General features: G+C 67.8%; 1 protein-coding gene across 1 annotated transcript; it reads right to left on the bottom strand.

The window, feature by feature from the left end:
* Nucleotides 1–13,097, bottom strand: TGM1 (transglutaminase 1). The gene is given in 25 exon segments (XM_075727401.1): nucleotides 1–93; nucleotides 95–196; nucleotides 198–240; nucleotides 2,608–2,744; nucleotides 4,111–4,267; nucleotides 5,072–5,151; nucleotides 5,154–5,249; nucleotides 5,252–5,376; nucleotides 6,483–6,504; nucleotides 6,506–6,637; nucleotides 6,724–6,762; nucleotides 6,764–6,828; nucleotides 6,919–6,970; nucleotides 6,972–7,008; nucleotides 7,223–7,344; nucleotides 7,346–7,380; nucleotides 7,962–8,136; nucleotides 9,629–9,736; nucleotides 10,638–10,756; nucleotides 11,644–11,767; nucleotides 11,770–11,915; nucleotides 12,175–12,354; nucleotides 12,872–12,902; nucleotides 12,905–12,949; nucleotides 12,951–13,097. Coding segments are annotated over 25 exon segments (2,412 nt in total).
* Nucleotides 13,098–14,030: the final 933 nt, after the last annotated feature.

Genomic DNA, 14,030 nt, shown 5'->3' with positions numbered 1-14,030 from the left:
TCACCCCCCGGTGCTGCCGGCGGCGGGGGGCGGTCGACGCCGGCCGCGCCGGGGGCGCCGGGGGGGGCTCCCAGTGCTCCCAGTGCTCCCAGCAGGGGCGGGGGGCCACGTCGAGCTGGAGGGTGCCGTGGAGGGGCCCGAGCCGGGGGCTCTCCAGCGCCGCCACCAAGCGCCGCCGGCCCGGGCGCAGCGGGACCCACGGCCTGGCGCAGCCGCACCGTCTGCCCCGCGCCCACCGACCTGCGGGCGACGGGAGATGGGGGGCCCGCCGGGGCTCGGGGGGCACCCACCCCGCATTTGGGGGTCCCGCCGGGGGCTCGGGGGGCACCCACCCGCATTTGGGGTCCCGCCGGGGCTCGGGGGGGCACCCACCCGCATTTGGGGGCCCGCCGGGGCTCAGGGGGGGCACCCACCCGCCATTTGGGGGGCCCGCCCGGGGGGCAGGGGGGGCACCCACCCGCATTTGGGGGGCCCACCGGGGGGGTCAGGGGGGCACCCACCCCGCATTTGGGGGGTCCCGCCAGGGCTCGGGGGGGCACCCACCCGCATTTGGGGGGGCCCGCCGGGGCTCGGGGGGCACCCACCCGCATTTGGGGTCCCGCCAGGGCTCGGGGGGGCACCCACCCACATTTGGGGGCCCGCCCGGGGGGCAGGGGGGGCACCCACCCACATTTGGGGGCCCGCCCGGGGGTCAGGGGGGGCACCCACCCGCATTTGGGGGGGCCCGGCCGGGGGGCAGGGGGGGCACCCACCCGCATTTGGGGGCCTGCCGGGGGGTCAGGGGGGGCACCCACCCGCATTTGGGGGGTCCCGCCAGGGCTCGGGGGGCACCCACCCGCATTTGGGGTCCCGCCGGGGCTCGGGGGGCACCCACCCTCACTTGGGGGTCCCGCTGGGGCTCAGGGGGGCACCCACCCGCATTTGGGGGCCCGCCCGGGGGTCAGGGGGGGCACCCACCCGCATTTGGGGGGCCCCTCCCGGGGGTCAGGGGGGCACCCACCCGCATTTGGGGGGCGCCGCCCGGGGGTCAGGGGGGCACCCACCCGCATTTGGGGGGCCCGCCGGGGCTCGGGGGGGGCACCCACCCTCACTTGGGGGTCCCGCTGGGGCTCAGGGGGGCACCCACCCGCATTTGGGGGCCCGCCCGGGGGTCAGGGGTGTCCCCCCACCGCATTTGGGGTCCCGCCGGGCTCGGGGGGGGGCACCCACCCGCATTTGTGGGTCCCGCCGGGGCTCGGGGGTCCCACCAGGGCTCTGGGGTGTCCCCCACCCACATTTGGGGGTCCCACCAGGGCTCTGGGGTGCCCCCCACCCGCATTTGGGGTCCCACCGGGCTCTGGGGTGCCCCCCCACCCGCATTTGGGGGTCCCACCGGGGCTCTGGGGTGGGGTCCCACCCGCATTTGGGGGGGCCCCAACAGGATTTTGGGGGGTCCCATGGGGATGCCTGGGGGCCCTCCTGGGGTTTCTTGGGGTGGGGGCCCCACCCGCATTTGGGGGGTCCCACCGGGGCTCGGGGGTCCCACTGGGGCCTCTTGGGTGTCCCCCACCCACATTTGGGGGTCCCACCGGGGCTCAGGGGTCCCACTGGGGCTCTTGGGTGTCCCCCACCCACATTTGGGGGTCCCACCGGGGGCTCTGGGGTGTCCCCCACCCGCATTTGGGGTCTCACCGGGGCTCTGGGGTGTCCCCCACCCACATTTGGGGGGTCCCACCGGGGCTCGGGGGCCCCCCCAGGGCTCTGGGGTGGGGGTCCCACCAGGATTTAGGGGCCCACCAGGATTTAGGGGGGTCCCACCGGGGCTCTGGGGTGGCCCCCCACCAGGATTTTGGGGGTCCCACCAGGATTTGGGGGTCCTCCCGGGGTTCTGGGGGCCCTCCTGCAGCTCTGGGGTGGCCCCCCACCCACATTTGGGGTCCCACCAGGATTTGGGGGCCCATGGGGATACTGGAGGCCCTCCCGGGGTTCTTGGGGTGGCCCCCCACCCACATTTGGGGATCCCACCAGGATTTTGGGGTCCCACTGCGATTTTGGGGGTCCCACCAGGATTTGAGGGCCCATGGGGATGCCTGGGGGCCCTCCCGGGGGCCTGAGGTGGCCCCCCCACCCGCATTTGGGGGTCCCACCAGGATTTGGGGGCCCTCCCGGGGTTCTTGGGGCCCTCCTGGGGTTCTTGGGGTGGCCTCCCACCAGGATTTGGGGGGCCCACCAGGATTTGGGGGCCCACAGGGATTTTGGGGGCCCTCCCGGGGTTCTTGGGGCCCTCCCGGGGTTCTTGGGGTGGCCCCCCACCAGGATTTGGGGGGCCCACAGGGACACCTGGGGGCCCTCCTGGGGTTCTTGGGGGTGGCCCCCCACCTGCATTTTGGGGGTCCCACCAGGATTTTGGGGGCCCTCCCCACATTCTTGGGTCCCTCCTTGGGTTCTTGGGCCCCTCCCGGACACCTGGCGTAGCCCCCCCACCACCATTTTGGGTCCCACCGGGATTTTGGGGGCCCACCAGGATTCCTGGGGGTCCTCCCCGGGTTGGGGGGTGCCCTCCCCGGGTTGGGGGGTGCCCTCCCGGCCCCCTGGGACCCCCCATTCCCAGCCGCCGGGGGTGCTCACCCCATCTGGAAGGGCTTGGGGCAGGAGATGCCGGCTCCCTCCATCCGTAGGGTGGCTCCGCTCAGGGTCTCGGGCAGGGGGTTCTGGAAGACCACCTGGACCGGGGTCTCCTGCCCCACCACCGCTGGGGCCAGCAGCTGCCGAGAGAGGACCCCCATGTCCGGAGGGGACCCCGGCATCCGGGAGGGGAACCCCGGAATCCGCGTCTCCTCCATCCCACCCCACCCACCAGCCAGGGCCAGGATGACGGAGAAGACCCAACACCCATGAGCCCCAATGCCATCATGGGGGACCCAAGGGGTCTGGGGGGGACCCAAGGGGTCTGGGGGGGACCCCAGTATCCAGGGAGGAGACCCCAGTGTCCGCGTCTCCTCCATCCCACCCCCACCCCACCAGCCGGGGCCAGGATGACAGAGAAGACCCAACACCCATGAGCCCCAACGCCATCATGGGGGACCCAAGGGGTCTGGGGGGGGACCCAAGGGGGTCTGGGGGGGACCCCCGACGTCCTGGGGGGGACCCCAGTGTCTTGGGGGGGACCCCGGCATCCAGGGAGGGGACCCCGGTGTCCGCGTCTCCTCCATCCCACCCCACCCACCAGCCAGGGCCAGGATGACGGAGAAGACCCAACACCCATGAGCCCCAACGCCATCATGGGGGACCCAAGGGGTCTGGGGGGGGGACCCAAGGGGTCTGGGGGGGGACCCCAGTATCCAGGGAGGGGACCCCGGTGTCCGCGTCTCCTCCATCCCACCCCACCCACCAGCCAGGGCCAGGATGACGGAGAAGACCCAACACCCATGAGCCCCAACGCCATCATGGGGGACCCAAGGGGGTCTGGGGGGGACCCAAGGGGTCTGGGGGGGACCCCGACGTCCTGGGGGGGACCCCGGCACTCCAGGGGAGGGGACGCCGGTGTCCGCGTCTCCTCCATCCCACCCCACCCACCAGCCGGGGCCAGGATGACAGAGAAGACCCAACACCCATGAGCCCCAACGCCATCATGGGGGACCCAAGGGGGTCTGGGGGGGACCCAAGGGGGTCTGGGGGGGGACCCCGACGTCCTGGGGGGGACCCCAGTGTCTTGGGGGGACCCCGGCATCCAGGGAGGGGACCCCGGTGTCCGCGTCTCCTCCATCCCACCCCACCCACCAGCCAGGGGCCAGGATGACGGAGAAGACCCAACACCCATGAGCCCCAACGCCATCATGGGGGACCCAAGGGGTCTGGGGGGGGACCCCCGGTGTCCTGGGGGGGGGACCCCAGTGTCTTGGGGGGGACCCCGACGTCCTGGGGGGGGACCCCAGTGTCCGCGTCTCCTCCATCCCACCCCACCCACCAGCCGGGGCCAGGATGACGGAGAAGACCCCAACACCCATGAGCCCCAACGCCATCATGGGGGACCCCAGCATCTGGGGGGGACCCCGGTGTCCTGGGGGGGGACGCCGGTGTCTTGGGGGGACCCCAGCGTGCTGAGGGTCCCCCCGGCGGTCCGGCCCGTACCGTCAAGGTGAGCTCGGGCGTGTGCAGCCGGACCCGTAGCTCCTTGGCCACCACTTGCCCCGTCTCCTCCACGACGCCGGCCACCGTCAGCTTCAGCGCGTCCTGGTCGCCGACGTGGGGCCCGTACTCGGAGTAGGCCACCGTCATCGTCACCGGTCTCCTCTGAGCGGGGGGGGGGGGGGGACGACACACACGTGACATCAGCGACCCAGGCGTCCCGGCCACCCATGACCCCCCCCCCAAAGATCTGGGGTGACCCTGGGGGTCAGCGCTGCCCTTGGGGACGAGAGGAACTGAGGGGACCCGGGGGGCTGGGGGGGGGGGGGTCACCGAGGGACCTGGGTGGCCGGGGGGGGGGTCACCAAGGGGACCCAGGGGGGGCTGGGGGGGGTCACCGAGGGGACCCCAGCATCCGGGGGGGGTCACTGAGGGGACCCGGGGGCTGAGGGGGGGGGGGGGGTCACCGAGGGGACCTGGGGGGGCCAGGGCGGGGGTCACCGAGGGGACCCCGGCGTCTGGGGGGAGGGGGTCACCTCCGGCCCGGGGAGGGGGTCACCGAGGGGACCTGGGCGGCTGGGGGGGGGGGTCACCAAGGGGACCCGGGGGTCCGGGGGGGGTCACCGAGGGGACCCAGGGGGGGGCGGAGGGGGTCACCAAGGGGACCCGGGGGTCCGGGGGGGGGTCACCGAGGGCACCCGGGGGGGGGGTCACCGAGGGCACCCGGGGGGGGGAGGCACCGAGGGGACCTGGGGGTCCGGGGGAGGGGTCACTGAGGGGACCCGGGGGTCCGGGGGGGGGGGGTCACCGAGGGGACCCGGGGAGGGGGTCATCGAGGGGACCCGGGGGTCCGGGGAGGGTCACCGAGGGGACCCAGGGGGTCCCGGGGAGGGGTCACCGAGGGGACCCGGGGGGGGGTCACCGAGGGGGACCCGGGGGTCCGGGGGGGGGTCACCGAGGGGACCCGGGGGTCGGGGTCTCACCCTGGCCCGGTGGCACAGCGCGCCGGTGCTGCTCCTGCCGGAAGGGGGCTCCGGCCACGCCGGGGTGTAGCGGACGGCGCAGAGGGCCAGGCGGAGGCGGAGCGTCCGAGGCTCCAGCCCTTCGTTCCGGGCCACCGCCCGCAGCTCCAGCTCCGCCCCCCGCCACCGCCCGGCCCCGCCCCTACCGTCACCGTCACCTCCCCGGACGACGGCATCCCCCGGGCGCGGGGGGCGGGGAGCCGTGGGAGGGTGGCGGTGGAGACGGCGCGGCGCTCCTCCTCCGAGCCTGCGGGGGGCAGAGGTCAAGGGGCGGGGGGCGCCGGGAGGGTCAAGGGGGCGTAGGTTGACCTTATGCCATGGGGCTGGTGGGTCAAGGGTCGTGGGGGTCAAGGGTCATGGGTTGGAGGGCGGCGCAGGGGGCGGTGGTCACGGGTTGGGTTGTTGGGTCAAATGGGTCAAGGTTGGGGTGTTGGGTCAATGGTTCAAGGGTTGGGTCAATGGGTCACGGGTTGGGTCAATGGGTCAATGGGTCAAGGGTTTGTTGGGTCAATGGGTCAAGGGTTTGTTGGGGTCAATGTGTCAATGGGTCAATGGGTCACGGGCTGGGGGGTCAAAATGGGTCACGGGCTGGGTCAACGGGTCACGGGCTGGGGTGCTTGGTCAATGGGTCAAGGGTTGGGTCAATGGGTCACGGGTTGGGTCATTGGGTCAATGGGTCACGGGTTGGGTCATTGGGTCAATGGGTCACGGGTTGGGTCGTTGGGTCAATGGGTCACAGGTTGTTGGGTCAACGGGTCAATGGGTCACGGGCTGGGTCAACGGGTCAATGGGTCACGGGCTGGGTCAACGGGTCAATGGGTCAAGGGTTGGGTCAATGGGTCAGGGGTTGGGTCGTTGGGTCAATGGGTCAGGGGGTTGGGTCGTTGGGTCAATGGGTCAGGGGCTGGGTCGTTGGGTCAATGGTCAAGGTTACGGGGTCCTGAGGTCAAGGGGTGTTGGGTTTGGGGGTCAAAGGGAAAGGGTTATTGGGTCGGGGGCCAAGGGTCAGGGGTCAACAGGTCAAGGGGTCGACACGCAGGGTTAAGAAGGATGGGGTCAAGGGTTGTTGGGTCATGGCGTCATAGTCATGACCCAAGTCAATAGGTCAAGGGTTATAGGTTCCTGAGGTCAAGGGCAGTTGGGTGCTAGGTCTCGGGGGGTCAAAGGGCACTGGCTGTGGGGTCGGGGGCCCAAGGGGCGGGGTCTTGGGTCAGCAGGTCAAGGGTTAAGGGTCAACGGGTCGAGGACCAACGCTTGGGGCTGAGGGTGAGGAATGACGGGGTCAAGGCTAGCTGGGGGCGCCGGGGTCAAGGGCGCCGGGGTCAAGGGGTGCCAGGGGGGGCGGGGCCTCACCCTCAGGGTGCTTGTACTGGTGGGGTGATGTCCAATCGGGCGCCGGATCCCGCCCCCAGGGTGCTGATGCGGCGCCCGATGGCGCCTTCCTCCACGTGCACCACGCTGAAGGCGCCGTTGGGCTGCCGCTGCCAGTAGACCTTGTCGCTGTTCACCTGCGGCCACGCCCCCCCTCATTAGAATGGGCCACGCCCACCGACCACGCCCCACCCCCCTTGGGCGAGAAGCCCCGCCCCCCTACCTCGGCGAAGACGAAGGGCGTGTCGTATTTGAGGAAGACCCTCGCCGTTCTTCACCGCCGTCACCGAGCACGGCCCGCAGCAGAACAGCCCTGGGAGGGGGCGTTACCAGTATAAACCAGTAAGGACCAGTACGGGCTCCCAGGCCTCCTCCCAGTATAGACCAGTATAAACCAGTACCAGCTGCTGGTCTCCTGGGGGGGTGGCGTCGACGACCTGCCACCCGTCGTAGCCCTCGGGGAGGTCGGGGGCGCTTCATCCAGCAGTCGTTCCACACGTGGAAGTTCCTGTGCGGCCCAGTAGAAACCAGTATGGACCAGTACAGACCAGTGCGGACTGGCGTAAACCAGTAGATACCAACGTAAGCCGGTACGCGCCGGCGCGGGCCGAGGATGAGCCCCCCCAGTCCCTGCTTCGGCTGCTCTCGCCCCCCGCAGCCCCCAAGCCACCCCCTTCCCAGTGATCGCCGCCCCACACCAGCATAAGTTAACCAGTATAAACCAGTATAAACCAGTACCAGACGGAGAGTCGGTGTTGAGGCGCTCGAGGGGCCGCATGTTCTCGTCGAAGTAGATGTCGGTGGTGAGGGAGACGTCGGTGTCGTGGGCCGAGTTGTAGTTGGTGGACCGTGCGGGTGGGGAGGCCCAGGCACCGCAGCACTGGGGGCACCAGTACAAACCAGTCCAGACCAGTATAAACCAGTACAGACCAGTCCAGAGCGGGACAAGCCGTTACCAAAGCGCAGCTCTCGGGGTTGACTTGTCCCCCCCGCAAAAGGCTCCCGTTTGCCTTCTAGTGACTCCTGGGGCACCCTGGACCCCCTCCCAGTATAAACCAGTCTATAACTGGGTCAAACCAGTGCAAACCAACACCAACCAGTATAAACCAGCACCAACCAGTATAAACCAATGCCAACCGGCATCAAGAATACATGTTAGGCTTCGCTTATCCCCAGAGTAGAGCCTCCAGTTTGCCTTTGCGTGACTCCCAGCAGCTCCCCAGGCACCCCAGACCCCTCCCAGTATAAACCTGGCTCAGACCAGTATCAACCAGTATCAACCAGCATCAACCAGTAGGAAACCTAGCTCCTTACGCCCAACCTCCCCTCCCTTACAGCGACTCCATCCACTCCGTCGCCGCTCCGGGGGGGGCGTCCAGCCCTTCCCACCCCCTTCCCCAGTCTACGCCCAGTCCGTCCCAGTATAAACCAGTCCGCGGCGGGGGGGGGGGGGCCACGCACCGGTGGTCATGACGCCGGCGAAGACCCAGCACTGGCCGTAGCGCACGGGGGCGCCGGCGCTGTGGTAGGAGCGCAGGATGTCGACGGAGCCGGCCCAGGCCGAGGGGTTGGTGCCCTGGGCGTAGTCCCCGGTCCAGTTGCCCACCAGCACCCCGTTGTCGTCCAGCGAGTTCACCTGCGGCACCCCGAAACGGCAGGGGCGGGGGCTCGCCCCCACCCCCACCCCCCGGCGCCCCCACAATGCCCCCCAACACGCGCGCCCCACCCCCCAAAAGGCCCTCGAACAGTCATCGGAACCCCCCAAAAACCCAACGGGAACCCCCCAAAACCTCATGGAGATGCCCCAAAACCCAACAGGAACCCCCCAAAACCCCACGGAGATGCCCCCAAAACCCACACAAGAACACCCCAAAACCCAACGGGAACCCCCCAAAACCCAACGGGAACCCCCCAAAACCCCACGGAGATGCCCCCCAAAACCCCATGGAACCCCCCAAAACCCAACGGGAACCCCCCAAAACCCAACGGGAACCCCCCAAAACCCCATGGAACCTCCCAAAACCCCACGGAGATGCCCCAAAACCCCATGGAAAACCCCCCAAAACCCCATGGAACCCCCCAAAACCCAACGGAGATGCCCCAAAAACCCCATGGAGATGCCCCCAAACCCCATGGAACCCCCCAAAACCCAACGGGAACCCTCCAAAACCCATGGAGATGCCCTCAAACCCCATGGAACCCTCCAAAACCCCATGGAGATGCCCCCAAAACCCAACAGGAACCCCCCAAAACCCCATGGAGATGCCCCCAAAACCCCATGGAGATGCCCCCAAAACCCCATAGAGATGCCCCAAAACCCAACGGGAACCCCCCAAAACCCCATGGAGATGCCCCCAAACCCCATGGAACCCCCCCAAAACCCAACGGGAACCCCCCAAAACCCCATGGAGGTGCCCCAAAACCCCATGGAGGTGCCCCAAAACCCCAACGGGAACACCCCCAAACCCCACAGAGATGCCCCCAAACCCCACAAGAACACCCCAAAACCCAACGGGAACCCCCCAAATCCCCGCGACCCCCTCCCCAAATCATCAGAACCCCCCCAAACCCCACAGAGGGGACCCCAAACCCCCATGGAACCCCCCCAAACCCCACAGAGGGGACCCCAAAACACCATGGAACCCCCCCAAACCCCATGGAGATGCCTCCAAACCCCATGGAACCCCCCCAAACCCCACAGAGGGGACCCCAAAACCCCATGGAACCCCCCAAAACCCCATGGAGATGCCCCCAAACCCCATGGAACCCCCCCAAACCCCACAGAAGGGACCCCAAACCCCCATGGAACCCCCCCAAACCCCATGGAACCCCCCAAAACCCAAAGGAGATGCCCCAAAACCCAACGGGAACCCCCAAAAACCCCATGGAGATGCCCCCAAACCCCATGGAACCCCCCAAAACCCAATGGGAACCCCCCCAAAACCCATGGAGATGCCCTCAAACCCCATGGAACCCCCCCCCCCCAAACCCCACAGTGCTCCCCCCATCCCCCCCGAAACCCCCCCGCGCCCCACCCCCACCTTGCATCACCCCAAACCCCTCCCGCGCCGCCCCCCCCATGCCCCGTGGGGGCCCCCCCCAAATTCCCCGCGCCCCCCCGGCCCCACCATGGCGGAGACGACGCGGGCCACCATGACGGGGTCCCCCCGGGCGCTGTGGGGCATCCCCCGGCGGTCCAGGATGTAGAGGCACGCTTCCAGCACCCCTGCGTCGAACTGGGGGACCCCCAAAATCAGGGGGGGGGGCACGCCCCCCCCAAAGCCCCTCCCCGCGGCAGAAAGCGGTTTCGGGGGCGCCCCCCGCTGAGATATCGCCGGGATCTGTGACGGTTTTCAGGCCCCCCCCCCCCCCCCTTGGGGGTTTTGGGGACCCCAGGATGCTTTTGGGGACCCCCCCGTATATTTTGGGGGGAACCCCTTTATTTTCTGGGGGACCCTCCACATTTTTTGGCGACCCCCTGTACTTTTGGGGGACCCCCTGTATTTTTAGGGGGGGGACCCCCATGTCTTTTGGCGGACCCCCCTATTTTTGGGGGACCCCCCCGCATTTTGGGGGGACCCCTGTACTTTTTGCCGACCCCCTGCATTTTTTTGGGGGGACCCGCCGTATTTTTGGGGGGGACCCCTGTACTTTTTGGCAACCCCCTGTATTTTTGGGGGGGGGGACCCCCGTATCTTTTGGGGGGGGCCCCCTGTATTGTTTTGGGACCCCCTGCATTTTTTGGGGGGGGACCCCTGCATTTTTGGGGGGGGACCCCCCGTATTTTTTTGGGGACCCCGCCATATTTTTGAGGTGACCTCTGTATTTTGGGGGGGGACCCCCTGCTTTTTTGGGGGGGGACCCCCCGCATTTTTTGGGGCGACCCCCCCGCATTTTTGGGGCGACCCCCCCGCATTTTTGGGGCGACCCCCCCGCATTTTTGGACATCACCAAATTTCGGGGCGCCCTGCCGCGTCTTCGCCCCCCCCCCCCCGCCCTTTAACGCCCCGTTTCACGCCGGGATTTTTTTTTTTTGGGGGGGGGGGGGGGGGTCTGCGCGCTTTGGGGGGGATTCTCCCCCTTTTTGGGGGTGCCCGGTTTGGTTTTTTTTGGGGTGCCCCCGCGGTTTTGGGGTACCTGCCCGTAGTTCCAGGCGCGCTCGGCGATCTGGTCCTCGGTGCCGTAGAAGATGCGCCCCGTCTCGTTAAGGACGTACTCGCCGAGCTCGCTCGTTTTCTCCATGTAGACGTGGTCGTCTGCGGGGGGAGGGGCGCACCCCAAAATCACCGGGGGGGCCCCACCCCCCTCCCCTGAGCACCCCAGCTGCCAAAGCGAGAGCGGGGAGCCACGAAACCGCCCGATCTCACCCTGGGGAGCCACGAAACCGACAAATTTGAGCGCTGGGGAGCCCCGAAACTGTCAAATTTGAGCCCTGGGGAGCCCCGAAACCCGCCGAATCTCACCCCGGGGAGCCCTGAAACCACCAAATCCAACACCCATGAGCCCTGAAACCGCCAAATCTCACCCTGGGGAGCCCTGAAACTGTCAAATCTCACCCTGGGGAGCCCCGAAACTGTCAAATTTGAGCCCTGGGGAGCCCCAAAACCACTGAATCTCACCCCAGGGAGCCCCGAAACTGTCAAATTTGAGCCCTGGGGAGCCCCGAAACCACCAAATCTCACCCTGGGGAGGGAGCACTGAAACTGTCAAATTTGAGCCTTGGGGAGCCCCGAAACTGTCAAATCTCACCCTGGGGAGCCCCAAAACTGTCAAATTTGAGCCCTGGGGAGCCCCAAAACCACCAAATCTCACCCTGGGGAGCCGCAAAACTGCCAAATCTCACACCCATGAGCCCCGAAACTGCCAAATCTCACCCTGAGGAGCCCCGAAACCGCCAAATCTCACACCCAGGAGCCCCGAAACTGCCAAATCTCACCCTGGGGAGCCCCGAAACCGCCAAATCTCACCCTGGGGAGCACTGAAACTGTCAAATTTGAGCCCTGGGGAGCCCCAAAACCGCCAAATCTCACACCCGTGAGCCCCAAAACCACCAAATCTCACCCCCGGGGAGCCCCGAAACCGCCAAATTCGAGCCCCCAAACTGCCAACCGTTTTTTTTTGCCCCAAAACGGCGCCGCCTCACCAGGGCACCAGGGGTTGAAGAGGAGGAAGAAGTCGTTGTCGGCGTCGAACGGGGCCGCGTACTCCCCCGCCCCCGTGCGGGTCTTGATGCTGAGGCTGTAGCGGCCAATGGGAGCGTCGGGCGGGGGGCCGTGAGGCAGATGCTGATGGCGGGGCCTCCGGGACGCTCCGCCCCCTCCTCTATTTCCTCTTCCTCGGCCGTCCAACCGGTGGCCGAGGTTTCGCCCAACGGGATGAGGACGTGGGTGCCCTTTGCCACTTGCGGGTTGGGGCCTGCGGGGGTGACATCATCCCCCCGGGCGCGTGAGGTCATCACCTGGGCAAGTGAGGTCACCGCTCACGCCCCGGGGCGATGCCATCGTGGCCCCCCCCTCCCCCCCCCCCCCCCCCCCCCGCCTCAGGGCACGCCGGGTGAGGGCGCGGCGGCCCGGGTGCCCGTCGCTGCCCCTCCCGGGGGTGACGTCATCGTGCCCTGGGTGATGTCACCGCGCCCCCCCGTTGCGCCACGCAGTTGCCCCGCCCCGCCCCGCACCGAGGGTGAGCTCCACGCAGAGGCTGTCGTCCGCGGGGTCGAAGGGGCGGGGCAGGAGGACGCGCAGGTCGAAGGGCTGGCCCCGGCGCACCACCAGGCGGGGGCAGGCGAATTCGGAGGTGTGGTGAGCGATCCGATTGGCCGACGAACCCACCACCAGCCCCCGGGGGGCCAATAAGCCTGGAGCGGAACGGGACAGGAGGTTGAAAACCCCGCGCGAATCCCAGCCCCGGAACCCCCGAAACGGCCCCGAAATCCCCCTTGAGGGGTGTGGGGGGCCTCGAAACCGTCATTTACGCCCCTAAGCCTGGAAACGGCCCCAAAATGGGGCGGGTTTGGACCCAAAAGGGGAACGGGGGGCTACAGCGGGGGTGGGGGGCTAAGGGGGGGGGGAACCCCAAAACCTCGACATTGCCCTTGGGGCGGGGGCAAAACCCTGAAAGCAGTTTCTCGGGGAGTTCCCGGGGAGCCCCGAAACCGCCCTTTCTCCTCCCGGGGGGCCCCGAAACCGCCCTTTCTCCTCCCGGGGGGCCCCGAAACCGCCCTTTCTCCTCCCGGGGGGCCCTGAAACCGCCCTTTCTCCTCCCGGGGGGCCCCGAAACTGCCCTTTCTCCTCCCGGAGAGCCCCAAAACCGCCCTTTCTTCTCCCGGGGAGCCCCAAAACCCGCCACCAGCGTTTTCGTGCCCCAGCACTCACCGGGCCGCAGGGGCTGGGGGGGGCCGGCGCCCCGGGACCCTCGCCGGGGCGGGGCTCCCAGTCCTCGGTGCCGCGCCGGGCAGCAGCCGCAGCAGCCGCAGCAGCCGCCCAGGCGACGCCAGAAGCCCCGGCGCGGGCGGGGGGCCGGGGCGGAGGGCGGCCGGCGCGGGTGGAAGCTGGCGGTTGCCCAGCGGCCCGCGTCCAGGCGGGGGTCGGCGTCCGGCATCGCCTGCGGGGCACCAGTGAGACCAGTTTGGACCAGTACGGACCACCGGAAGATGGTAGGAAGGGGTCCGGGCCACCACAGACCAGTAAGACCTTGTACGGGCCACCACAGACCAGTAAGATCATGTATGGGCCACCACAGACCAGTAAGACCTTCTGGAGTGGCCCATTAACGCCTCCAGACCCTTCCCAGTAAGACCAGTATGGATCAGTACAGTTCATTAAAGACCAGTGCGGGCCCACAAAGACCAGCATGGACCAGTAGAAGAGAGCAGAAACCAGTAGGAACCACCATGAACCAGTAAGACCTTTCAGAATGGTCCGTTAATGCCTCCAGACCTGTGCCAGTATGACCAGTAAGACCAGTATGGTCCAGTGCAGTTCCAGTACAGTTCATTACAGACCAGCATGGCCCTGTAAAGACCAGTATGGGACAACGGGAAGAGAGCAGGAACCAGTAGGAACCACCACGAACCCCTGAGACCTTCCAGAACAGCCCGTTACAGCCTCCAGACCTTTTCTGGTGCAACCAGTAAGACCAGTATGGCCCAGTATAGCTCGCTAAAGATCAGTATGGACCAGTAAAGACCGGCACAGGGCAGGATAAGGCAGCAGAAACCAGTACGGACCACCACAGGCCAGTAAGACCTTCCAGAACGGGCCATTAAAAGCCTCCAGACCCTTCCCAGTATGACTGGTAAGACCGGGATGGACCAGTATGAGGCCACACAGACCAGTATGAGGCCACACAGACCAGTATGAGGCCACACAGACCGCTACGGACCAGTATAAGCCATTAGAAACCAGTAAGAACCAGAGCGGACCACCACACACCAGTAAGAGCTTCTAGAACGACTCAATGAAGCCATCAAGCCCTTCCCAGTACGCCCAGTATGGCCCAGTGCGGCCCAGTATGGCCCAGTGTCGCCCAGTA

The sequence above is a fragment of the Pelecanus crispus genome, unplaced genomic scaffold (genome assembly GCF_030463565.1).
Source record: "Pelecanus crispus isolate bPelCri1 unplaced genomic scaffold, bPelCri1.pri SCAFFOLD_261, whole genome shotgun sequence".
In the NCBI taxonomy this organism is placed as follows: domain Eukaryota; kingdom Metazoa; phylum Chordata; class Aves; order Pelecaniformes; family Pelecanidae; genus Pelecanus; species Pelecanus crispus.
Note: the sequence above shows the minus strand (reverse complement) of the source record. Positions and strands in the feature narration are given on the sequence as shown.